This window comes from Bufo gargarizans, chromosome 1, assembly GCF_014858855.1.
Source record: "Bufo gargarizans isolate SCDJY-AF-19 chromosome 1, ASM1485885v1, whole genome shotgun sequence".
Classification (NCBI taxonomy): domain Eukaryota; kingdom Metazoa; phylum Chordata; class Amphibia; order Anura; family Bufonidae; genus Bufo; species Bufo gargarizans.
Window position 1 is genome coordinate 479,452,290 of NC_058080.1, and position 27,331 is coordinate 479,479,620.

At 45.4% G+C, this 27,331-nt stretch overlaps 1 protein-coding gene across 2 annotated transcripts; it reads left to right on the plus strand.

The window, feature by feature from the left end:
* Positions 1-27,331, plus strand: ISCA1 (iron-sulfur cluster assembly 1). Of its 2 annotated transcripts, XM_044273609.1 has the most exons (5): positions 62-186; positions 11,767-11,804; positions 14,883-14,936; positions 20,785-20,890; positions 25,619-27,331. In XM_044273609.1, the coding sequence occupies exons 2-5, from the start codon at positions 11,796-11,798 to the stop codon at positions 25,765-25,767; spliced, it is 318 nt and encodes a 105-aa protein (XP_044129544.1). In that variant the 5' UTR covers positions 62-186; positions 11,767-11,795; the 3' UTR covers positions 25,768-27,331. The 2 variants fall into 2 exon arrangements, with proteins under 2 accessions (XP_044129536.1, XP_044129544.1); XM_044273601.1 differs by lacking the exon at positions 11,767-11,804 and having other exon boundaries at positions 1-186.

Genomic DNA, 27,331 nt, shown 5'->3' on the forward strand with positions numbered 1-27,331 from the left:
GCTCAGGGGCGGAGTCTACGCGGAGCTGCTGCCTGCTGGTGTCACGGTTGCTGTTGGGAGCTGACCTCTCCGGCTCATGGGGGAGACGGTGAGAACGCCAACAACATGTCCGCCTCGCTTGTGAGGGCGACCATTAAGGCGGTCAGTAAAAGGAAGCTGCAGGCCACCCGGGCGGCTCTTACCTTGGTGAGTGTACGGAGAGAGGCGGCGGCCATGTTAGGGCTGAGCCCCTACGGCGTGACCTTATCCCTGTAAACATGTCTGTCACCGCGCGCACGTTCTAATATTATGTATTAGTGTGTATGTTGGGAGTTGTAGTTTCACGACCGCTAGCATGCCAGAGGTTGCTGTAATGTTCAGACGTGTAGTCCTGACCAGAATCTACTACTTATATAGTTATATGTGGGCACCTCCTGGCACGGCTTCCTGCCCCACTAGTTGGCATGACTTGGGCATATTTTTGTATGTCCTGACACTGTCAAGGAAATAGTCTGCCCTGTCATTGCTGTAAGTGACAGATGGCTAGCTGTGACCGCTGGGCCCCACTAGAACAACAGGGATTCAGAGTTTGATGAAGTGCTTACATTGTGCCCGGGGCTGCCCATGCCCGTCTGTAGAGCCGTATTGTGCGCCATGTATCATAGCATTATCACCAAAGCAGCGCGTGCAGTGGGACGTGCTGCTGGTACAAGGAGGGGGGTGGACTTGACCGATTGCAGTGCATTGGGCACTGGCCATTAAAGGGGTGTTCCAGTTATGTCACGTTATCTCCTATCCACAGGATTGGTGGCGGTCTTACCGCTGGGACCACCGCTGATCACGAGAACAGGGGCCCTATGACCCCTGAAATGGACGGAGCGGATCGTGGGGAAAAGCACACCGCAAGCGCCTGAGATAGCCGAGCACTATACCGTTTTTGTGATCGCTGGCGGTCCCAGCGGTATGACCCCCCATATATCTGATAATGATCCTCTATCCCAGTGGTGGCGAACCTATGGCACGGGTGCCAGAGGCGGCACTCAGAGCCCTCTCTGTGGGCACCCATACCATGGAAAAAGTCTATGGTGTACCAATATGCCTTAGACTTTTCCTGTCATTCATCAGCGCAGGACGCAGTATGGACATAACAAGCAGCGCACTGAATGTTGGCAGGATATTATAGCTAAATGATAAAGTACATGGAGGATATACTATATTGGTATTCTGGTTAAATTGCTGTGTTGGCACTTTTACGATAAATAAGTGGGTTTTAGGTGGGGCACCTGGTCCGTAAAAGGTTCACCATCACTGCTCTATCCTGTGGATAGGGGATAACTTGTTATAAGTGCAATACCTCTTTAATTTAAAAGTATCCATCAGAAATGGAAGACCGGAGAAGAACATTACATGTCTTCTCTAAAGGTGTATTCCCATCTCATGAAGTGACAGCATATTGCTAGGTCCTAGAATATATCATCACTTTATGATTATGGGGGACCGCTCTCTACCTGTGCAGGGTACTGCGACTTTTCCATTCACTTGAATGAAGCTTTGCTGCTGTGCAGAGCGGCTGAGAAGTGGCTAAAGCCCTGAGGCTCCTCCATTGTCAGGATTGTGGAGGTCCTATTGATTAGACCCCCACTGATCATAGCATATGCCTGCAGTAAGATGGGGATACCCAGTCTGCACCAGTTTTGTGCTGCCCTATATACCAAGTCCACTGTGTGCTGTCTACATCTTTTGTGGCCCTATTGAAGTGAATGGGTCCACATCCAATCCACAAAAAATATGGATCGGATGCAACCAAAAAAAGATGGCTGGTTGTATGAGCCCTATGACTGATAGTGACTTTCGGTACACACATACTATAGTATATACAATATCGGTAGGTAGGACTTCTTTCTGGCTCATTCTGCTCACTCGTTACTGGCATCACTTAAAGGGATTCTCCAGGGTTTTAATATTGATGTGTGTGCGCCTTCATACAGCTGATCCGCGGGAGTGCCAGGTGTCGCACCATAAACCACTCAAGTGTTGCTTTAGCAGTGTGTTTGGGGTCATTGTCCTGCTGAAAGGTGAACCTCCGTCCTAGCCTCAAATCACTCACAGAGAGGTACAGGTTTTGCTGAAGAATATCCCTGTATTTAGCACCATCCATATTTCCATGAACTCTGACCAGTTTCCCAGTCCCGGCTGCTGAAACATCCCCACACATGATGCTGCCACCACCATGTTTCACCATGGATGGTGTTCTTTGGGTGATGCGATGTCTGGCACAAACTGCACACATCACGTTTTCTTTGATGGCGGAAAAGTTCAATTTTAGTCTCATCAGACCAGAGCACCTTCCTCCATACGTTTTGGCAGTCTCCCACATGCCTTTTTCGCAAACTCACAATGTGCCCATTTGTTTCTAGCTGAAACTAACGGCTTTCTTCTGGCCTCTCTGCCATAAAGCCCAACTCTATGGAGCGTACGGCTTATTGTCGTCCTATCTACAGATAATCCAGTCTCTTCTGTGGAACTCTGCAGCTCCTCCAGGGTTACTTGCCCGATCCGTGAGGTTGGGGGGGGCCGTCTCTTGGCCATTTTCGTTTGTGCCATGTTCCTTCCATTTGGTTTTGATAGATTTGATGATGCTCCTGGGGATCATCAAAGATTTGGATATTTTTTTATAACCTAACCCTGACTTGTCCCTGACAACATTGTCCCTTACTTGTTTGGAGAGTTCCTTGGTCTTCATGGCAGTGTTTGGTTAGTGATGCCTCTTGCTTAGGTGTTGCAGCCTCTGGGGGCTTTCAAAAAAGGTGTGTATATGTGTAATGACAGATCATGTGATACTCAGATTGCACACAGGTGGACATCAATTCACTAATTATGTGACTTCTGAAGGTAATTGGTTGCACCAGAGCTTTTTATGGGCTTCCTTACAAAGGGGGTGAATACAATACGCACATGCCAATTTTCTGTTTTCTATTTCTAAACAATAGTTTTATTTATATATTTTTCTCATTTCACTTCACCAACTTAGGGTACTTTCACACTAGCGTTTTTCTTTTCTGGCATAGAGTTCCGTCACAGGGGCTCTATACCGGAAAAGAACTGATCAGTTTTATCCCCATGCATTCTGAATGGAGAGTAATCCGTTCAGTTTGCATCAGGATGTCTTCAGTTCAGTCGTTTTGACTGATCAGGCAAAAGAGAAAACCGTAGCATGCTACGGTTTTCTCTCCGGCGAAAAAAAACTGAAGACTTGCCTGAACGCCGGATCCGGCATTTTTTCCCATAGGAATGTATTAGCGCCGGATCCGGCATTCAGAATACCGGATCCGTCGTTCCGGCATGCGCAGATCGGTAAAAATGAGAAAAATGTACAAGACGGATCCGTCGGTCCGCATGACAAGCGGAGAGACGGATCCGTCCTTGCAATGCATTTGTGAGACGGATCTGCATCCGGATCCGTCTCACAAATGCTTTCAGTCAGCAGCAGATCGGTGGATCCGGTGGGCAGTTCCGACGACGGAACTGCCCGCCGGATCACACTGCCGCAAGTGTGAAAGTAGCCTTAGACTATTGTGTTCTGATCCATCACATAAAATTCTGAACAAAACATTGAACTTAAGGTTGTAATGTAACAAAATGAAAAAAGTCAATGGGGGTGAATACTTTTTGCAAGGCACTGTATGTGGTATCGCTGTAATCCTACTGACCAGGAGGATGAAAGTAAGGGCTCTTTCACACGAGCGGATGCCGTGCATGGAATCCGCTGCATAAACGACAGCCAAGCCCCACTCTGGACAGCAGAGATACGGAGAATTAACATGATTAATAATGCTCCATGACTGATCTTTTTACTACAAAATCACAGTGAGATAAAGTTGTCACTTGATTTTGTAGTAAAAAGATCAGAGGCACGGAGCATTATCAGTCATGTTAATGCTCCTTGTCTCGGCTGTCACGCAGCGGATTCCACGCACGGCATCCGGTCGTGTGAAAGATCCCTAACAGGTCAGTATTACTGTATAGGGAATGCAGTAAAAACAAAACCCTTAAAACAGTTGTGGAATTGCGTTCCCCCCCCCCAATTTTAACCCATTTGGAATTTTATTCCAGCTCCCCACTGCATTGTATGTAATATTAAATGGTGGAATTAGAAAGTATATAAATGTATGTAGATACGGCTATGTAAATAGAAAAATAAAAAAGTTATGGCCTCGGAAAAGGCATGGAGTGAAAATGAAAAACCCTCTGGCTCCCACAAGTTATTCTTTGACCAACACTCTGCCTCTCCAGCTTACACAGGACAGGAGGTCATTTACTTTATCCATTCCTGTAAGGCTCCTATAGAAATACATAGAGAAACTGGCTTCCTGTCCATACATAAGATGCCATGTTATTTGGAGAGTCAGTGTTGGTCACATGACACAGCTCAGGATCAGAAGGGAGGTTATAACTTACAAATACAGTCACTGGTAAGATTACCTTCACTACAGATTACATCATGTACTAAAAGGTTAGAGAATAAGAATTTCCATATCATGACCATGACTGCCACAAGGAGATTGACCCCTTACCTCTGTAGAGGCAGGAACAGAGAAAGGTTAAAACACCCCCTTCCTCCACCATACACCAGTGTTTCCTGTCCCTACAGACGCCAGGGCAGATAAATGCCTCCCTGTTCATCAGGGAGCTGAAGGAAGAAAATGTTCTTATTTTTACTTGGAACGTGGAACTCCCTGTGGGGAAGTGTTCCTCACACTTATCTAAGTGTCATCCCCCTGCTTTCCGGCGGTCCAGTACCAATGCTGAGCAGGGGAGAGACGGGAGGGCTCGATCTCGTTGATCCGGAGCCTGCTCCTGGGGTTGCGTCCTCCTACTTGCCTCTAGTGGGTTGAAGCTGGAGTGACGCACAATGCGCTTGGAGTACGTCACTTCCGGTGTGGCCAGGAAGTGACGCGAGAGGTGGGGGGGGGTGTGCAGCAGTGGCGTCCAGGTTGGAAAATGCAGATGAGCATAGCGGTATAGCTACGTGTCGGGTCCTGAGCCACACTGCCCCCAGAGAGCTTGATGCTCCAACTATGCCTCCTGTAAGTTCCCTGCAGGGATTGCTTATTATCCTGCGGGTTTTGTTTAACCACTTCAGCCCCGCTAGCTGAAACACCCTTAATGACCAGGCCACTTTTTACACTTCGGCACTACACTACTTTCACCGTTTATCGCTCGGTCATGCAACTTACCACCCAAATGAATTTTACCTCCTTTTCTTCTCACTAATGGAGCTTTCATTTGGTGGTATTTTATTGCTGCTGACATTTTTACTTTTTTTGTTATTAATCAAAATGTAACGATTTTTTTGCAAAAAAATGACATTTTTCACTTTCAGCTGTAAAATTTTGCAAAAAAAACGACATCCATATATAAATTTTGAGCCAAATTTATTGTTCTACATGTCTTTGATAAAAAAAAAATGTTTGGGCAAAAAAAAAAAATGGTTTGGGTAAAAGTTATAGCGTTTACAAACTATGGTACAAAAATGTGAATTTCCGCTTTTTGAAACAGCTCTGATTTTCTGAGCACCTGTCATGTTTCCTGAGGTTCTACAATGCCCAAACAGTAGAAAAACCCCACAAATGACCCCATTTCGGAAAGTAGACACCCTAAGGTATTCGCTGATGGGCATAGTGAGTTCATAGAACTTTTTATTTTTTGTCACAAGTTAGCGGAAAATGATGATGATTTTTTATTTTATTTTTTTTCTTACAAAGTCTCATATTCCACTAACTTGCGACAAAAAATAAAAAATTCTAGGAACTCACCATGCCCCTCACGGAATACCTTGGGGTGTCGTCTTTCCAAAATGGGGTCATTTGTGGGGTAGTTATACTGCCCTGGCAATTTAGGGGCCCATATGTGTGAGAAGTACTTTGCAATCAAAATGTGTAAAAAAAAATGGCCTGCAAAATCCGAAAGGTGCACTTTGGAATATGTGCCCCTTTGCCCACCTTGGCAGCAAAAAAGTGTCACACATCTGGTATCGCCGTACTCAGGAGAAGTTGGGGAATGTGTTTTGGGGTGCCATTTTACATATACCCATGCTGGGTGAGAGAAATATCTTGGCAAAAGACAACTTTTCCCATTTTTTTATACAAAGTTGGCATTTGACCAAGATATTTATCTCACCCAGCATGGGTATATGTAAAATGACACCCCAAAACACATTCCCCAGCTTCTCCTGAGTACGGCGATACCAGATGTGTGACACTTTTGCGCATCTAGGCTGCAAAAGTGCCCAAATTCCTTTTAGGAGGGCATTTTTAGACATTTGGATCCCAGACTTCTTCTCGCGCTTTAGGGCCCCTAAAAAGCCAGGGCAGTATAAATACCCCACATGTGACCCCACTTTGGAAAGAAGACACCCCAAGGTATCCAATGAGGGGCCTGGCAAGTTCATAGAATTTTTATTTTATTTTCGCAAAAGTTTAGCGGAAATTGATTATTTTTTTTTTTTTTTCTCACAAAGTCTCACTTTCCGCTAACTTAGGACAAAAATTTCAATCTTTCATGGACTCAATATGCCCCTCAGCAAATACCTTGGGGTGTCTTCTTTCCAAAATGGGGTCAGTTGTGGGGTGTTTGTACTGCCCTGGCATTTGAGGGTCTCCGCAATCATTACATGTATGGCCAGCATTAGGAGTTTCTGCTATTCTCCTTATATTGAGCATACAGGTAATGAGATTTTTTTTTTTCCGTTCAGCCTCTGGGCTGAAAGAAAAAAATGAAAGGCACAGATTTCTTCATTCGCATTGATCAATGTGGATGAAAAAATCTCTGCCAAAAAAAAAAAATGGAGGGGAAAGGCGTCTGCCAGGACATAGGAGCTCCGCCCTACATCCATACCCACTTAGCTCGTATGCCCTGGCAAACCAGATTTCTCCATTCGCATCAATCGATGTGGATGAATAAATCATTGCCGGGATATTTTTTATTTTATTTTTATATATATACAAAGTGTTTGCCAAAGCATAGGAACGCCGCCTCCTCCTCAGCTCGTATGCCTCGGCAAACGTATCTGTCACTGCAGAGGAGAAAATCCCGTCTTGCAGCGCCGCATACACCGACTTGCGTGTAATCTGACAGCAGCGCAATGCTTCTGTCAGAATGCACATCGGTGCTGCAGCTGGTCGATCGGTTGGTCCACCTGGAAGGTAAAAAGACAAAAAAAAAAAAATGAAAAAACCAGGCCGCAACGCAATAATTTTATTAACTTTGCAACAGAACATGTAACTTTAACTTTTTGAACTGAACATTAACGTGTTTGCTTACTGGTGTTTTTTTTTTTTTTTTTTTTACCTTTATAGAACAAACCTCTCCTTCCCCATGGGTCAATGTGCAAAGCGCAAATCGCCCAAAGATGTGGCGAAGTGCGTTATGCACTTTGTCCCATGTGAAAGGAGACGTTTGCAGCAGCAGTGAGTGAATGGGCCCTAATAGCCCTGTGTGCCTGTCCTGGTGAGATGTGATCCCTATGCTAAGTGTACCTGTGAGTGGTACTTCCGGAAACACTCTCCAAAGCATAGGGCAGGGTGGTCAGGACAGTCAGGACAGAAATAGCGGGTGTCACGCCTTATTACACTCCTGCTACAGACACGACATCTTTTTCGGGGTGACGGTTGGGTTGAGGTACCAGGAACGACATTGGGGAAATGTCGCTCGTGTAGATGGCTAACTACACTGGTGGATGGGGCCACGGAACCTCCTGGGTACAGGAGGTTCTCGATGATCTCTTCCTGAAATTTGAGGAAGGATCCAGTTCTCCCAGCCTTACTGTAGAGAACAAAACTATTGTACAGAGCCAATTGAATTAAATATACAGACACCTTCTTATACCAGCGTCTGGTTCTGCGGGAAACTAAATACGGAGACAACATCTGGTCATTGAAGTCCACCCCTCCCATGTGGAGGTTATAGTCGTGGACTGAGAGGGGCTTTTCAATGACACGGGTTGCTCGCTCAATTTGTATTGTCGTGTCTGCGTGAATGGAGGAGAGCATGTAAACGTCACGCTTGTCTCTCCATTTCACCGCGAGCAGTTCTTCGTTACACAGTGCGGCCCTCTGCCCCCTTGCAAGACGGGTGCTAACGAGCCGTTGGGGGAAGCCCGCGCGACTAGTTCGCGCGGTACCACAGGCGCCAATCCGTTCTAGAAACAAATGCCTAAAGAGGGCCACACTTGTGTAAAAATTGTCCACATAAAGATGGTACCCCTTGCCGAATAAGGGTGACACCAAGTCCCAAACTGTCTTCCCACTGCTCCCCAGGTAGTCAGGGCAACCGACCGGCTCCAGGGTCTGATCTTTTCCCTCATAGACACGAAATTTGTGGGTATAGCCTGTGGCCCTTTCACAGAGCTTATACAATTTGACCCCATACCGGGCGCGCTTGCTTGGGATGTATTGTTTGAAGCCAAGGCGCCCGGTAAAATGTATTAGGGACTCGTCTATGCAGATGTTTTGCTCTGGGGTATAAATATCTGCAAATTTCAGGTTGAAATGGTCTATGAGGGGCCGAATTTTGTGGAGCCGGTCAAAAGCAGGGTGGCCCCTGGGACGGGAGGCGGTGTTGTCACTAAAGTGCAGGAAACGCAGGATGACCTCAAATCGTGTCCTGGACATAGCAGCAGAGAACATGGGCATGTGATGAATCGGGTTCGTGGACCAATATGACCGCAATTCATGCTTTTTTGTCAGGCCCATGTTGAGGAGGAGGCCCAGAAAAGTTTTAATTTCGGAAACTTGGACTGGTTTCCACCGGAAAGGCTGGGCATAATAGCTTCCCGGGTTAGCGGTTATAAATTGTGTGGCATACCGATTTGTTTCTGCCACAACTAAGTCTAAAAGCTCCGCAGTCAAGAACAGCTCAAAAAATCCCAGGGCCGAACCGATCTGAGCTGTCTCAACCCGAACTCCAGACTGGGCGGTGAAAGGGAAAACTACAGGTGCGGCTGAAGTTGGGGACTGCCAATCAGGGTTTGCCAGCACCTCTGGGATTCTAGGGGCTCTACGGGCACGTCTTTGCGGTGGCTGCGACGGGGTCACTACTGCACGTGCCACCGTACCAGCTTCAACTGCCCTTATGGTGCTCGCTACTTCACCAGGTTGTACGGCAGTGCTGGTACTAGGTCCAGGAAGGGCTGGGCTGCTGGTGTATGCCTCACCACGTAATCCGACAGCACCAGCCCCACTCTGCTGCTCTTGAAGCGGATCCTGCGCAACCTGCGGTCTAGCGACACGGGGCCGGGTACGCCTGGTTCTATCAGGGACCTCAGCCTCCTCGTCCGAACTTTGGGTCAGAGAGCCACTGCTTTCTACAGGTTCGTATTCTGACCCGCTGGATTCATCAGATGAGGGTTCCCACTCCTCATCCGACTGGGTCAGAAGCCTGTAGGCCTCTTCAGAAGAATACCCCCTGTTAGACATGTGGGCAACTAAATTTAGGGGTATTCCCTGAGACTACCCAAGAAAAAAAAAGCAAGCCTGTCTTACAAAGGGGAGGCTAGCGAAGTACCGGAGGCCGCTGCGGTTGATAAAAAAATATCAAAACTGATTTTTTTTTTTTATCGCCGCAGTGCGTGTAAATTGAATGTGCAGCGATCAAAAAAAAATTATTTTTTTTGTCACTGCGGTGGGGCGGGTGTGGGCGAGCGATCAGGCCTGATCGGGCAAACACTGCGTTTTGGGTGGAGGGAGAACTAAAGTGACACTAGTACAATTATAGATCTGACCGTGATCAGTTTTGATCACTTCCAGATACTATAAAAGTACAAATGCTGATTAGCGATACGCTAATCAGCGAATAACGGACTGCGGTGCGGTGGGCTGGGCGCTAACCGATCCCTAAACTACCTAACCAAGGGGCCTAAACTATACTGAAACCTAACGGTCAATACCAGTGAAAAAAAAAAGTGACAGTTTGCACTGATCACTTTTTTTCTTTTCACTTGTGATTGACAGGGGCGATCAAAGGGTTAATTGGGGTTCAGGGGGGGTGATCTGGGGCTAAGTGTGTAGTGTTGGTGTACTCACTGTGAAGCCTGCTCCTCTGCTGGATCCAACCGACGAAAAGAACCAGCAGAGGAGCAGGCAGCCATATAACAGATCATATTTACAAAATTTTTTAAAAATCAGCAACCTGCCAGCCAATGATCACGGCTGGCAGGTTGCTGACAAAATACTTCTGTGCGAAGTGCCGGCGCGAACTGCGCATGCGCGGGCGCATATTCGCGTCATCTCGCGAGATGACGCGTATATGCGTGACTCTGCGCAGCGCTGCCACCTCCGGACCGCACATCTGCGTTAGGCGGTCCGTAGGTGGTTAATCACCATCCGGTTATTACGGGGCCACCCTTGTGGTGAGGGGTAATTTCCCCATCCCCTGAACAATATTGCACAGTGGTGTTGCACTGGGGTCTGTGTGTGTCGGTGTTGGACCCCCTTTTGCCTTCAGAACTGCCTTAATTCTGCGTGGCAATCGATTCAACAAGGTGCTGATAGCATTCTTTAGAAATGTTGGCCCATATTGATGGGATAGCATCTTGCAGTTAATGGAGATTTGAGGGATGCACATCCAGGGTGCGAAGCTCCTGTTCCACCACATTCCAAAGATGCTCTATTGGGTTGAGATCTGGTGACTGTGGGGGCCATTTTAGTACAGTGAACTCATTGTCATGTTCAAGAAACCAATTTGAAATGATTTCGAGCTTTGTGACATGGTGCATTATCCTGCTGGAAGTAGCCATCAGAGGATGGGTACATGGTGGTCCTGAAGGGATGGACATGGTCAGAAACAATGCTCAGGCAGCCCGTGGCATTTAAACGATGGCCAATTGGCACTAAGGGGCCTAAAGTGTGCCCAGAAAACATCCCCCACACCATTACACCAGCACCACCAGCCTGCACAGTGGTAACAAGGCATGATGGATACATGTTCTCATTCTGTTTACGCCAAATTAGGACTCTACCATTTGAATGTCTCAACAGAAATCGAGACTCGTCAGACCAGGCAACATTTTTCCAGTCTTCAACAGTGCAAATTCTTCTACCTCTTTTTCCTATTTGTAGTGGAGATGAGTGGTACCTGGTGGGGTCTTCTGCTGTTGTAGCCCATCCGCCTCAAGGTTGTGCGTGTTGTTGCTTCACAAATTCTTTGCTGCATACCTCAGTTGTAACGAGGGGTTATTTCAGTCAACATTGCTCTTCTATCAGCTTGAATCAGTCGGCCCATTCTGCTCTGACCTCTAGCATCAACAAGGCATTTTCGCCCACAGGACTGCTGCATCCAGGATGTTTTTGCCTTTTCACACCATTCTTTGTAAACCCTAGAAATGGTTGTGCGTGAAAATCCCAGTAACTGAGCAGATTGTGAAATACTCAGACCGTCTGGCACCAACAACCATGCCACGCAAAAAATTGCTTAAATCACCTTTCTTTCCCATTCTGACATTCAGTTTGGAGTTCAGGAGATTGTCTTGACCAGGACCACAACCCTACATGCATTGAGGCAACTGCCATGTGATTGGTTGACTAGATAATCGCATTAATGAGAAATAGAACAGGTGTTCCTAATAATTCTTTAGGTGAGTGTGTGTATATGTATATGTGTGTGTGTATATATATATATATATATATATATATATATATATATATATATATATATATATATATACACACACACACACACAGACACTTGTATATCTCATCCTCCTAATTTTGGTCTGTTCTCGTCTCATAGGTAGTTAAAGAGGCACAGAAGAAACAAAAATGCAAAAGGTATCTCCGGTTTAGAAAACTTACTAGATGGTTACCCTAAAAAGATCTGCAGGGATTGTTTCTTTAACATTGTCCAGGAGGAACGGGTCTCTCTAAGGGACGAGTTCCGTTCCACGATTGAGAAGGAGGTCAAGGCTACATTATCCCAGATGTCTGAGTCTGACCAAGGGACCCTTACCTCCCAAAAGGCAAAAAATAATTCCACCCTCCTCTTCTGATTCAGAATGCATGGGTGGCGATGCTTTCGGAAGGAGAGATCACTGAGGGCAGTAAAAAATTCTACTTTGCCCCTGATAATATCTCGGACCTTCTAAAAGCCGTAAGAGCCACCATGGCTCACTCACTCACTCACTCCAGGAGGACAAAAAGAGCCAGAGTATTCCAAATTAACGAAAACATTAGAGATGTGATCTTAGAAGAATGGTCAGACCCTGAGAGGGGTGTCCAGAGAATACAAGAACCAACTGTTGTTGGATCCGGCAGTGTCTAAACTATTTGACGAGATCCCGAAGATAGATGTACGAGTGGCAAAGGTCAAAAAAAAAAAACTTGTTTCCCTTCGAGGACGCATCACAATTGAGAGACCCCATGGAGAGGAAAAATCTTGGGAGGCGTCTATGTTTAATCTCAAATCTAACATCTATGTACCTTTTGGCTGAACGAGTTAGAATCCCATTTGAGGAAAAAGACCCCCAGGGAGGAAATAATAAACTCTATCCCTCTCCTTAAATCAGCAACGGCCTTTTTAGCGGATGCTTCCACTGAGTCCATTCGATTTTCTGCCAAGGATGCAGGTCTTTCTAACGCGGCACATCGTGCCCTCTGGATGAAATCCTGGTTTGGGGACAAAACTTTGAAAAATGAAGTTATGTTCTATCCCTTTTTCAGGTGAATATGTCTTAGACAAGATCCTGGCCAGTCTTAGACAAGATCCTGGAAAAGGCTTTAGATAAAAAGATGGGATTTCCAGAGTTTATCCTCTGGAAATCCCATATTTTTATCTAAAGCCTTATAGGAGGAAAATTCCTTTTCGTTCCTTTCAGGGCCAAGAGAGATCCTACAGAGGGAAAGGGACTAAATCCACCAATAAAGGGAGGGGGGGGGGGAGGGAGGAAGGAGAGAGACAGACTGAGACTGAAGATTTTTTTTATTTGCCTGGGAAAAGATAACATCAAACCCCTGGGCCCAGGAGGTAGAGCGGGCTACAAGATAAGATTCTCTTCTATCCAATCTGGGGTCAAGTAAAGCTCAGAGCGACATTTGGCAAAGTATCAAGGATCTCATAGGGCTAGGTGTCGTAATTCAGGTCCCAGTCTCAGAACAGGGCCAGGGATTTTACTCCAGTCTCTTTCCGGTAAAAAAGAAGGAAGGACCATTCCATATGATCATAAACCTGAGATTCCTCAACAAGTACATTGCCTACAGGAAATTCAGGATGGGATCCCTGATTCCCCTAATTAAAAAAGAATGCATGGAAGTGTACTGTGGACTTAAAAGACTCGTACTATCACATCCCGATCCACCACAACTCTCAAAAAATTCTAAGATTCACCATAAAAGACCAGCATGGAAACACTTGTCATTTTCAATTTCCGTCTCTGCCGTTTGGAATTTCTTCGGCCCCCAGAATATTCACAAAATTGGTGATAGAGATGGTTGCATTCTTGAGACAGACGAAGCTGAATCTGATCCCCTATCTAGACGATTTCCTACTAGTTGGAGATACGGTAGATCAATTACTAACAGATCTAGACACATTTTTATCCACTATAGAGGAGCTGGGCTGAATCGTCAATCCTCCGAAATCCTGTTTACATCTATCAACCAGAGTATGGTTCCTGGGTGTCACCCTGGACTCACAGTCACAGGCCACCTTCCTGTCCACAGACAAGATTCAGGTTTTGGGGGGGAAAATCGTAACCTTCCAGAGGAAGAGAATCTTCTCTGTGAGAGAAGCTATGAGTTTGCTGGGAACATTGACGGCCTGTATCCCATCAGTAATGTGGAGCCAGTTGCATTTCCATTCCATGCAGTCCTGGATTCTGGACATCTGGGACAAACAGAAGTCTTTTGATCGCAAGGTTCACATTCCAGGCTACGTAAAGACCTCCTTAAACTGGTGGAAGGTGAGCAGCAATCTCTCACAGGGAGTAGCCTGGAGGAAGTCATCATTGAAGGTATATTGGCAAATGATCCTTGCTAATGTATATGATATATCACTCAGGGCAAGGACCTAAAACGTAGCTTTTTATTTATAATCACAATAAAATAAAATTACAACTTGGATAAAGCATCCTAATTGGTGCGTAGAAAGCTATCAACAGGAAACAAAGGGCGGTAAAAGGCTGATAAACTGGGATACAGGGAATAACTATCCCTAAACTTTCCCTCCACAGCTGCTCAGCCCAGAGATGGACCTTAATGGTAGGTGTACTCTGCCCGTGTACCTAGGACTGAACTGTCCTTGAAAAGACTCTATTACGAGATGTATCCCAATTTCACAGGTCCCAACGCGTTTCCCCCTCTTAATGCAACAAAGGGTTCATCAGGGAACAATACCTAAATGGGTCAATACAGAAAAAGTGTGGCCTCTTAATGGACTAACAGCGCATTGATATAGGGGCAAAAACGCACAAAAAATGGACCCAGTGGTACACACATACTCCTAAGAAACAGAGTTTATGGCAAAACCATTCGGCAGAGTTGTAACCAACATATAGAAACAACATAAGTCACAGTCCCTTAGCATTCATACTATGCAACAGTGCAAGGACTAATATATGCACCATATATTCATGAAATGCTGAGTTTGAAACACAGGGGTTATAATCAAACTGATCAATGAGACCATAATCACAATTGCTTGAAAGTCATACTGTGGCACAATGCATGGACTGATATGACCTGCATCACTGCGTCCTGTGTTGTTTCCATTAGACAATCTGATAGGAAGGGCCTGTCTTGCTGATTGGACTGGGTTTCATGTTTAAGCTATGTTGAGAAGATGCTTGTTGTGACTTATATGATACCTCTTCATCTTATTGTTACAAAACTAAAATGTATTGTATATTTCTACAGACACCATCTGCTGTGAATAAAGTAAAGCAGCTGCTAAAAGACAAGCCTGACCATGTAAGTAGGACAGTGATTTCCAATATCCGATTGCTTTTATATATATATATATATATATATATATATATATATATGCAAATGAGGTTAGTAAGGAGCCCAAGGAGCTGTTACCAATGTTTCAGGAGCCCAGCCATGCCCTTTGAAGAAGCCCAGTACCGCCCGCATCCTCCAAATCTCCTCCTTAGTCCTCCGACGTCACAACACAGTTAGAGAGCTGTAATCTTGTGCATGCCAGCTAGCGCATGCACAGTTTGTTCCCTGAGGCTGATGCTAGCACAGGTGAGAAACACTATTCTGGCACTAACATGCGGCGTACTCGCGCATGCTTGAGATTACGGCGCTCTAACTGTGTGACGTCAGGGGAGCAAAGAGGAGATTCGAAGGATGCGGACTGGTGCTGGGCTCCTTCACAGTGGGTGGGGCTAGGCTCCTGAAACGTTGGTAACAGCCCCTTGGGCTCCTTACTAGCGCCTAATTTGCAATGTGTGTGTGTATGTATGTGTGTGTGTGTGTGTATGTATATGTGTGTGTGTGTGTGTGTGTATATATATATATATATATATATACACACACACACAATGTTTTTGTTTTTTTGACTGAATAAATATATAGCACTCAGAGCAATGGGAAATGTTCATTGTGGACGTGCTAGTAGCAATTTAGCAGCGCATGTCCTCAGCTCTATAGGCTAAACCTAGCTGACAGAATCCCTTTAAAGAATTTGGAATTAAAGGGACCCTGTAAAGTTGAACATGGTGTCTGAACTGAAGGCAACATGCTATAGAGCAGGAGGAGCTGAGCAGATTGATAGTTTATGGGAAAAGATTCAGTAAAACTTGGATTTTATACATTTAAATGCCTGATCTTTCTGGGTTTTGAAGTCCTCTCAGTAATTAGCAGCCTAACCTCTATGACTGTGTATACAGAGATAGCTGTCAGTCACTGATATGACCTCCTCCTTGACTTCAATCCCCAAAATGAGCATCAATATAAATGTATAAAATACATAAGATTTCCTGAATCTTTACCCATAAAACTATATATCAGTCTGCTCAGCTCCTCTTGCTCTATAACATGCTGCTGACAGATTACGTTACATTTTCATGGTGACAGGTTCCCTTTAATAGAGGGAGCTTCACAGCCTTCATCCTTTAGCAGACGAGCAGACTGTCTATGAGGAGCGTGTCTCTCTGCAGTGCGAAGCCTAAGACAAGGCCAGCAAAGTGGTGGCTGGTGGAGCTGGGTCCAGCCACCACCAAGCCTTCCTATTGGCCCATCAGAAATAGCTGAGCGGCGTGCTCGGCTATTTTTGCAATCCCCATAGAAATTAATAAGAGTGCACCGCGTTATTTTCGGCGGCCCCATAGAAATTAATGGAGGGCAGCCTTTTTGTTTTGTTGATCCAAGGCTCCTGTTAGTATGCAAATTAGGCCTAGGTGCAATGTAGGAGTCACCATTGCTCTTCTTGCACCCAAGCTGTGGTCCTTTCTGCGATCAGCTCCTTCCTCATGCATCAGGATGTCTTCTGTTCCTTTCCATGTACGGTGTTTGACCGGACAAAATACCGCAGTTTGCTGCGGTATTTTTTTCTGGCCAAAACCCCAGAACACTACTGCACTTGACGTCTAACGGATCCAGGAAGAACAGATTACCATTTGCATACGGTTTGCCAGATCCGGCAGGCAGTTCCTTTGCCGGAACTGCCTGCCGGATCCGAACAACGCTAGTGTAAAAGTACACTAATAAATATCCACTGGAAAAACCTTCCTAGCCCACAATAAGTACAGCCTTTAACACCTTTTTGGGCATCTAATATATGCCTGTACTTAAAGTGGGGAAATGCTTTATAGAAGTTAATGGCTCCAGGATCCAACTGAATGGCCATCCTGTTGGATCCTGATGTTCTTTGCCAGAAAAATGTAAGCTTCAACTGTTTCGCTAAAGCTTTATAGGTTAACTGTCATGTTTTCATAAAAAAAAAATCTATTTTAGCATATGTTACTGCTGCAGCAGCATTATGCATAAAGCAATCTTTAGTTTCTTCACATACCACTGTTTTCCTTGAGTTTTTCCCCTTAGTTACGGCTGTTTAAACATTTACAATATGAGGACCTTCTCAAGATGGCTCCTCTGCAAGTTCTCTGAGGCCAAAACTGCTTTCCCTCACTTCCCATACACACATTCTGTAGCCAGCAGCTCCCTGCCAGCCAATCAGATTGGATTACTGAGAGACACGCCTCCTCACTCTGAAGCCTAATGCAGGCATGCAGTGTGAAGGACCGCCCCTCCGTCTTCCTAGCCCTAGACAGACAAGCCCTAGTAACAGTCTTATAAGGGAGCAGTGGAAAGGGACAGAGGACACTAATGAAAGCTCTTATTATAAGGTAATTACAGATATTTTGACAATTATTGACAGACTAACTCGGGCATACATGCCTAGCTCTAATAAACTAGCAAATAAAAAAATATATGACAGTAACCCTTTAACATCTGGCGCTTCTGTCATATTTGCCAAGACAAATGGCACAGCTTGCAGCACTGGGAATGGGCTGCTCCACAGACACTGTTATAGTCAGTGTGGTTGTGCGACAGGTACAGCACTACATTGACATGTGAACACCTAAAAACTTTTGTGAAGCTAGCCTTTTTTTATATAAAGCTGCACGTACATACCTTTTGTCAGTATCTAAAGAGTCCCTCAAAAAAAAAATATTAAAGGGCTTCTGTCACCCCAGTAAAGTCTTTTTTATTATTTGGGGTACTTATAATCCCTATAATGCGATATATCAATACATAATGTTATTAATCATTTTGGTTCAGTAGATAATGCAAAAAACGGACTTTTATCATATGCAAATTACCTGTCTACCAGCAAGTAGGGCGGCTACTTGCTGGTAACAGCCGCATCCTCCTCTCATAAAGACCTCCTCGTGTTGATTGACAGGGCCAGCGAACGCGCTCGTCCTCTGCTGGCCATGTCTGCATTCAAAATCTGGCGCCTGCGCCGTACCGGTCTTCAGTCGGCGCAGGCGCACTGAGGGGAGGACGCTCGCTCGGCCGCTCCTTCCTCAGTGCGCCTGCGCTGGGTGTAGATGTGACGTCATCGGCGCAGGAGCATTAAGGATGGAGCGGCCGAGCGAGCGTCCTCCCCTCAGTGCGCCTGCGCCGACTGAAGACAGGTACGGCACAGGCGCCAGATTTTGAATGCAGACAGGGCCAGCAGAGAACGAGCGCGTTCGCTGGCCCTGTCAATCAACATGAGGAGGGGGCGTCTTTATGAGAGGAGAATGCGGCTGCTACCAGCAAGTAGCCGCCCTACTTGCTGGTAGACAGGTAATTTGCATATGGTAAAAGTCAGTTTTTTGCATTATCTACTGAACCAAAATCATTAATAACATTATGTATTGATGTATCGCAGTATAGGGATTATAAGTACCTGAAAAAAAAAAAAAAAAGACTAGACTTTTAGTGGGGTGACAGAAGCCCTTTAATTACAGCACACGCATGAAGGCTAACAGCACTTGTCTTAAAGGGAGTCTGTCACCTCCATATGGCCATATACAGTGCTTACATGGCTCTGTAGCACACCTATACAGGATTGTAACGGTACCGTTGTTCTTTTCTTTTGACTTGCACCAGCAGAAAAACTAAGTTTAATTCATATGCAAATGAGCACTCGCAAGTGCCCAGGGGAGGAGTTCAGTGTGTCGGTGCCCAGGCTGCTCTGCCTTCTTTTCACTTTACTCTTCCCCAGCCTCTGCCTTTGCCCGCCCTTCAAGTTTCTTGCCTCATCGATAGGTCCGGACTTGGAGGGCGGGCAAAGGAAGAGGCTGGGTTTCATCCCTGGTGATGCTCTGCCAGGCCTCTACTGCAACTGTCTTCAGTTCCTGCTTGTTCTTGGGGCATTTTCCCTTCAGTTTTGTCTTCAGCAAGTGAAATGCATGCTCAATCGGATTCAGGTCAGGTGATTGACTTGGCCATTGCATAACATTCCACTTATTTCCTTAAAAAAAACTCTTTGGTTGCTTTTGCAGTATGCTTTGGGTCATTGTCCATCTGCACTGTGAAGCGCCGTCCAATGAGTCCTGCTGCTTTTGTCAGCAGTCACATCAAAGAGTAAATACAAGAGAACCAGTTCCATTGGTAGCCATACATGCCCACACCATGGCACTACCACCACCATGCTTCACTGATGAGGTGGTATGCTTAAGATCATGAGCAGTTCCTTTCCTTCTCCATACTCTTCTCTTCCCATCACTCTGGTACAAGTTGATCTTGGTCTCATCTATCCATAGGATGTTGTTCCAGAACTGTGAAGGCTTTTTTAGATGTTGTTTGGCAAACTCTAATCTGGCCTTCCTGTTTTTGAGGCTCACCAATGGTTTACATCTTTTGGTGAACCCTCTGTATTCACTCTGGTGAAGTCTTCTCTTGATTGTTGACTTTGACACACATGCACCTACCTTCTTTATTTGGCAAGCTCATCCCAGGCGGGTCCAGAGAGGGGTTCACCCGGCTTTCGCTCTCTCACTGCCTCTTTCTTCGCAACTGTCCCTGCCTTTGCCCTTTCTCAGCCTCCTATCAGACCCCCCCCCCCCCCCCCAGCCTACACCAGCCTCAGATCAGACTCCCATTAGACCTCCCAGCCTCAAATTAGATCCCAATCAGACCCTGCCTAGCTTCATATCAGACCCACCCCAGCCTCAGATCAGACCCCCATCAGATCCTCCCTACCCTCAGAAGGGCCCCATCAGATTGTGCCCAGCCTCAGATCAGACCCCCTAGCCTCAGATGAGCCCCTTCAGACCCCCAGCCTCAGATCAGACCCCTAGCCACAAATCAGATTCCCCCCCCCCCCAGCCTCTGATCAGACCCCCCCCCCCCCCCAGCCTCTGATCAGACCCTCTCCATTAGCCTCAGGTCAGCCCCAAACAGACCTCAGATCAGACATTTAAAATAAATAAATAAAATTGCCTCTCCGGTATCGGACTGCACTGCCTCTTGGCAGATTCACTTACCCTCTGCACTGTACTGTGACCTGACAGCGCACAGCATCAGGTCAGAGTGCACGTCTATGTGCACTACATCCTGACACTGTATCTGTCGGGACACAGTGCGGGGCTGGAAGAAGGACAGGGAAGGGGAGTACAGACAGTGCAGTTCTCACCTTCATAAGCCTCCCACATGCTAATGACCGCTTCTATAATGGAAGCGGTCATTAGCATTTTCACAATATGTTCTGGCAGGAGGCTGGGGGCCACATGAATTGATCCCACGGGCTATATGCCGGAGGCTCCCCACCCCTGCTGTACAGGAGCACACCCACAACTGGTAACACCCATCTGGACCTTCATTGCAAACAGCTCGTAATTAATTCATAATGGCTATCAGGCGTAATAAAGATATGGCCCAACATAGCCATAAGAACAGATGCTCCAGAATTGTTAGTACATGGTGACTGCAATTAGTTACTATGACAGACATGTCAGGAGGGGTGACAGGTCCTCTTTAATCACAGTAGTTATTTAGGTGTTCTCTATTTAGGATTATCATTTTCATTATAAATTAGTGAGCTTCTCCATGAATGGCTTATTCCACAGCCCTGTCTGCATGATTGATGCACCTTCATAGCTAAGACCTGTGGTCACTGGAAGAACAGGTATAGATTTACTTCATCATGGTGTAAAAAGTTCCCAGCTCCTCAGATGCTTCTAAAACAGTTCACTCTCCAGTGGAACCTCAGTCTCACAGGAGGGAGCGATTTCTCTGCTGTTTGGATCTGACTGCCCGGGATAGATGATAGCTGTGAAGTGAAGGAAGCTGATAACAACAGATTTTTCTTTGACAGGTTGGTCTTAAAGTAGCTGTTCGTACAAGAGGCTGCAATGGCTTGTCTTATTACCTAGAATATGCAAAGTCAAAGGGGGTGTCAGACGAGGAAGTCGTTCAAGATGGTAAGTTATTACCCAGTCGCAGCTTTTTGAGTATTGTGCTTTCCTGCATTAATCTGATGGCCCTCGTACACATTAGAGCAGTGGTCCCCAACATTTTTTGCACCAAGGACCAGTTTCATGTAAGCCAATTTTTCCAGGGACCGGGTGGGGGGGGGGGGGTTCTGTGGCGGGGCTTAGGGGGTGGGCGGAGTTTATGGGGGTGCTGGTCGGCGCTGACTGATTCACGCGCACGACAAAACACAAGGTGCATATTAAGCTATATAACACTAGATAACGATTACATGTATTATTTAAATGTTGCATGGGGTTTACTTTTTGCAAAGTATCAAATGCCCATTATGTGAGGAGGTACTTGATGGGGTCAGTTGCTATTAATGTGAAGCAAATAGAAGTCTAAATTTGATAAAGCCATGTGCCTCATATTAATAGTAACACCAGCAAGTACTTCCTGACATAATGGACATTGAGCAGCATGGGGTTATTGTGTAGGCTGGTGTTTGGTACCACAGTATGATAAGGTTACTGGCTATAAATGTGAGGCACATGGAGTCTAAATTGATGAAACCACGTGCCACATATTAATAGCAACCTCGTCAAGTACCCCGCTTAACACAATGGACAACATGGGGTTAATGGCATCAGGTACATGCTGTTAATATGAGGCACATTGTTTTATCAATTTGGACCTGCATGTGCCTCACATTAATAGTAAGAAACCTCCTTATGTGTACCTCATATTAATGGTTAACCCAATGTTGCCCATTATTTGATGATGTGCTTGGGGGCCACATACTTTTAATATGAGGTACAGTCATGTGAAAAAATTAGGACACCCTTTGAAAGCATGTGGTTTTTTGTAACATTTTTAATAAAAGGTTATTTCATCTCCGTTTCAACAATACAGAGAGATTAAAGTAATCCAACTAAACAAAGAAAACTGAAGAAAAGTCTTTTCAAGATCTTCTGTAAATGTCATTCTACAAAAATGCCTATTCTAACTGAGGAAAAAGATAGGACACCCTTGCCCCTAATAGCGAGTGTTACCTCCTTTGGCTGAAATAACTGCAGTGAGACGGTTCTTGTAGCCATCTACCAGTCTTCGACATCGGTCTGAGGAAATTTTACCCCACTCCTCAATGCAGAACTTTTTCAGCTGTGAGATGTTTGAGGGGTTTCTTGCACGTACAGCCCTTTTCAAGTCACCCCACAGCATCTCAATGGGATTCAAATCTGGACTTTGACTTGGCCATTCCAGGACTCTCCATTTCTTCTTTTTCAGCCAATCTTTGGTTGATTCACTAGTATGTTTTGGGTCATTGTCATGTTGCATGGTCCAGTTCCGCTTCAGCTTTAATTTTCTAACTGATGGTCTCACATGTTCTTCAAGCACCTTCTGATACACAGTAGAATTCATCGTGGATTCTATGATGGTGAGCTGACCAGGTCCTGCTGCAGCAAAGCAGCCCCAAACCATGACACTTCCACCTCCATGCTTCACAGTTGGTATGAGGTTCTTTTCTTGGAATGCTGTGTTTGGTTTACGCCAAACATGTCCTCTGCTGTTGTGTCCAAATAATTCAATTTTGGACTCATCTGTCCAAAGAACATTATTCCAGAAGTCCTGGTCTTTGTCAACTTTATCTCTGGCAAATGTCAGTCTGGCCTCGATGTTTCTCTTGGAAAGCAAAGGTTTCCTCCTTGCACACCTCCCATGCAAGTTAAACTTGTACAGTCTCTTTCTGATTGTAGAGGCATGTACTTCTACATCAACAGTAGCCAGAGCCTGCTGTAGTTCTCGAGATGACACTTTAGGGTTTTTGGAGACCTCTTTTAGCATCTTGCGGTCTGCTCTTGGGGTGAACTTGCTGGGGCGACCAGTCCTGGGCATGTTGGCAGTTGTTTTGAAAGCCCTCCACTTGTAGACTATCTTCCGGACAGTGGAATGGCTGATTTCAAAATCTTTTGAGATCTTTTTAAATCCCTTCCCAGACTCATAGGCTGCTACAATCTTTTTTCTGAAGTCCTCTGACAGCTCTTTTGCTCTCACCATGGTGCTCACTCTCACTTCAACAGTCAGGAGCACACCAAACTAAATGTCTGAGGTTTAAATAGGGCAAGCCTCATTCAACATGCAGAGTAACGATCTACTAATTATGTGCACCTGGTGTGATATACCTGTGTGAGATCTGAGCCAATTTAAGAGGGAATACATGTGAGGGTGTCCTATCTTTTTCCTCAGTTAGAATAGGCATTTTTGTAGAATGACATTTACAGAAGATCTTGAAAAGACTTTTCTTCAGTTTTCTTTGTTTAGTTGGATTACTTTAATCTCTCTGTATTGTTGAAACGGAGATGAAATAACCTTTTATTAAAAATGTTACAAAAAACCACATGCTTTCAAAGGGTGTCCTAATTTTTTCACATGACTGTACATGGGGTACTAATGTAATAGCACCATGTACCTCAGATTAATAATAGGTGACCCCATCTGTGGGACAGTGTGTGGGTACCTGTGCTTTCCAGATCACTAATGGCTGTTGACTGGTCTGAGAACACAAGAGTCAGGAGGAGGAGGCTGCCGAGCACACTAGCTGAGACGGTGCAGCAGTAAACCCTCCCCCGTCCCGCCTCCTACTTTAATATTAGACATATTCATTGGTGGCAGTCGTGCGGGGCCTCAGAGCCCGTTCATTGTATTGGGCTCTGCAGCGGCCGCGTCATGGGAGGCAAAGGCGTAACTAGAGTTCTATGGGCCCCGGGGCAAACTTTGAATTGGGCCCTCCCCCCCCCCCCACCGGGCCCGACCCTGCCAGTCAAGCACAGGGGACTGGCATAGTGGCATAGCAGCAAATCCTTCATAGGGGCCCAGCCTCGGGAGCAAAATCATGAAATATATACAGAGCGGGCAATAAATGTAATATATACAGAGGGGGCAAAGTGTGTGTGTGTGTGTGTGTGTGTGTATATATATATATTACACACACACACCCCCACTGCGATCGTTACGCCCGTCTTTTTATAAATCCATTTTGCCCCCTCTGTATATATTACATTTGTCCCCTGTGTATATATTACATTTTTTGCCCGCTCTGTAGATATATATTTTTTTTTTTACTTTGCCCCTATATATGACATGATTTTGTCCCCCAGGCTGGGCCCCTATGAAGGATTTGCTGCCATGCCAGTCCCCTGTGTATTGCCACTGTGCCACGCTGCCAGGTGCTCCTCTGTAAGTTATGATGCCAACGGTGTGTGCACATTTACACACCTTCTCTGAGGAGACTGCTCCACTCCTGTCATCCGGCGTGCGCTGCGGGCCTGAGTGATCCGGCGAGATAACAGAAAGAAAGCAGCGCCGGATTAGTGGAGGGGCGATGGGGCGCAATGTAATTAACTGTGAGAGCGCAGTGCTGTGCTGCCGGTCAGGCACAACCTGACTGGCCATTATTAAAGTAAGATTAACAAATTTTAAATCACTTGCATGCGGGGCTGTGGAGATCGCGATCATTAGGACTTGCAAGGGGCCCGGTCGCAACTGCGACCCCTATAGTTACGCCACTGATGGGAGGGATGGATTCCCTCTCTCCGTCTCCACTAATGTTGGCAAGATGAACACGTCGGCCGCGCATGCGCCTGGCGTCTGCGCTCCTCTGCGGCCCGGCAACATATCTCCCAGGTCCTGGGCCGCGGCCCGGTGGTTGGGGACCGCTGCATTAGAGCATTGCAAGCCAAACCCGCTGTTTTGTATGAGAGCACCCAAAATCATTTTCTGGGGGAGCAAAGAATTGGCCACTTTGAATTGTAACATCTAAATCTTTGGTTCTCCAGAGATAAACCACTGCCAGGGGGGTCTGGCAATGACCTTCTCCTCTCTCTCCATTCAAAATGTATTCAGGCTTGGCCAAAGCAAGCACTTGTGTGTGTATAGGGGAGTCAGCTGCTAGCCCAATGAGCGTTTGGCCGATAGCTATTCAAGGTGTATGGGCTGATGGAAATTCTTCTCCATTTTCCGATCATCAATAGGCTAAAGACTATACCCTCGGCGTCTATAGCTTTTTAACTATATTTAAACATAGCAGATTTTAGAGAAACTCCTGGGACTGTCGCAGTATTGGGATGTATGAGAAATTTTTAATGTAGGTTTGGGGAATGAAGACAATTGTATGGAATATGCAGGCTGAGACATTGGGGGGCATTTATCAAAACTGGTATAAAGGAAAACTGTCTTAGTTGCCCATAGCAACCAATCAGATTCCACCTTTCGTCTTCCAAAGGAGCTCTGAAAAATGAAAGGTGGAATCTGATTGGTTGCTGTTGCCACTTTTAATAAATCTCCCGCATTGAGTTTAGGCCCCCATACACAGTAGTCTATTGTCAGCCAGACCCGGCAACAATCTAATGTCTGTGGGGAGCTCTACAGATGATGTTGGGGGGCAGATGCATCAGTGCCTTGGATTTCATCGCCCGGCCCGTATGGATGAAGTGATGCCCCCCCACCGGCCCATCAGGCTGCTGAGTGTACGTGAGGAGGGTGGGAGATGGGCTCCCCTCTCATAAATAGGAGTCTGCTTTGTTTTTTCGCGCTTCCATTAGCTCCTAGGAGCCTGGACCTCCAGCTGTGATATGCTGCCCTTGTGTAGCTTTAAAGCATTTGGATGAAAATGTGTTTATCTTTGTCAGTTTGAATTGCTGCATTTATTCAGCTCTTATGTTTTTTTCTTATGGCAGGAGTGAAAGTGTTCATAGAGAAGAAGGCTCAGCTAACTCTTTTAGGAACAGAAATGGACTATGTAGAAGACAAACTTTCCAGTGAGTTTGTATTTAATAACCCAAACATTAAGGGAACGTGTGGATGCGGAGAAAGCTTCAACATCTAATGCAAAGGCACTCAAGTCAAGGTCTCAGAAAATGCTTTGCATCATCGAGCATTGTACAGCACTTTGCTTTAGCTCAGTCTTTCATTTGACCCAATAAAATTTTGAATTGTTTTGTGAACTTAAAACCCATTTATATGACAGATCATTTGTTACTCGCTGCCTTTTATTTCCCCTTCCTTTTGCGCTGGCTGTATTTTTGAAGCAATTATCTCTGGTTAAATGATTTAGTGCCTCTTTACAAAAAAAAAAAAAAAATAGATAAAACTATACTGAATAAACATACACATGAGCAGTTCCAGGTCACGTTTCTTAGCAATGGTGTATTCTCGTGCTGTATCACCAGGTGGCGCCAACAAACATTTTGCTTTTGTTTTAGCTGACCATGGACCCAAACTGTCTTATGTGGGCCCTCCTGCCTATCCCCTGACAGATGTTGATCCTTTAATTCTCTGGGTGCCTGGCAGCAACTTATTCCTGTCTCTCCCCATTGACAAGACGTGTATTCTTGGCCGAGCCAAGTGTGCATGTGTATGGAGAAGTCAGGAGGTATATGGGTGCTGTAATGTACTGCTGAAGATTATCTAACTTATAGAATGTACATGAGATCTTAGGTTTTCTGGTGATGGCTGATATGTTGTGTCCCATAGTACATCCTGGGATATAAGCTTTTTCCTGCCATATTGTATCTTTTACAGGCAAATGCGTTGAGCAAAATCTACATATAGACTTATATGGTGCCGTTTGTATGCAGATAACTATTTCATACCCTGTATATCTAGCATACTTCAGTATTGCCTTTAACTTTCTTTCCATTAGGTTGTAGTCTAGGGGCTTAACAAGAGCTCCCTTTTCCTTCACCATGCCACTTTCTAAAGCACTCTCCATGTCACTAGGTTCCTCGAGCAGAAATGTCATGTTTTTTTTTGTTGTTTTCATTTTTTTTTTTTTTACACAAATATCCATAGAGTGACTGCATAGATCATGCACGTCGTGCTTGTGGCTCACCAGCTGTTCAAAACTACAACTTTCATCATGTTCGGACGTCCTACACCTATCAGGGCATGCTGGGAGTAGTGGAGTAGTAGTTTTGCAACAGCTGGGGGGGCCATGAGTTTGGCATCCCTGGTCCAGAGGTGTATAGATTTCCATGCACCCTGTGTCCGTACCGTCACTGTATGGAAGATCTCTGCTCAGGGACAGATTGCATTACTAAGCATATGCACTCTTCATGGTGATGTTACTTACTCCCCTGTGAAATGTGCTGCTGCAGTTTGGCTTTGTACTGAATTCGCTATCAAAACACATCATCTTTGATACAAGTAGTGCACAGTCTTAATCTACCTGCTCTTCTGTATTTGTCCCATTATTTATCAAGGGGGTATGTTAAAATATGCTTAGTGTGTGTATTATATAATGGCACTGATGTTCAAGGACTTCTGAAACGCACAAGTAGATTCTGTAACTTGGACAGTGATTTTTGATGTGGAACACTTTACGGCCTGGAAAAGTCAGTGTCTTGTCTTATGTATGTTTTGGTTTGAAAAATAAATCATTTGATGATCAA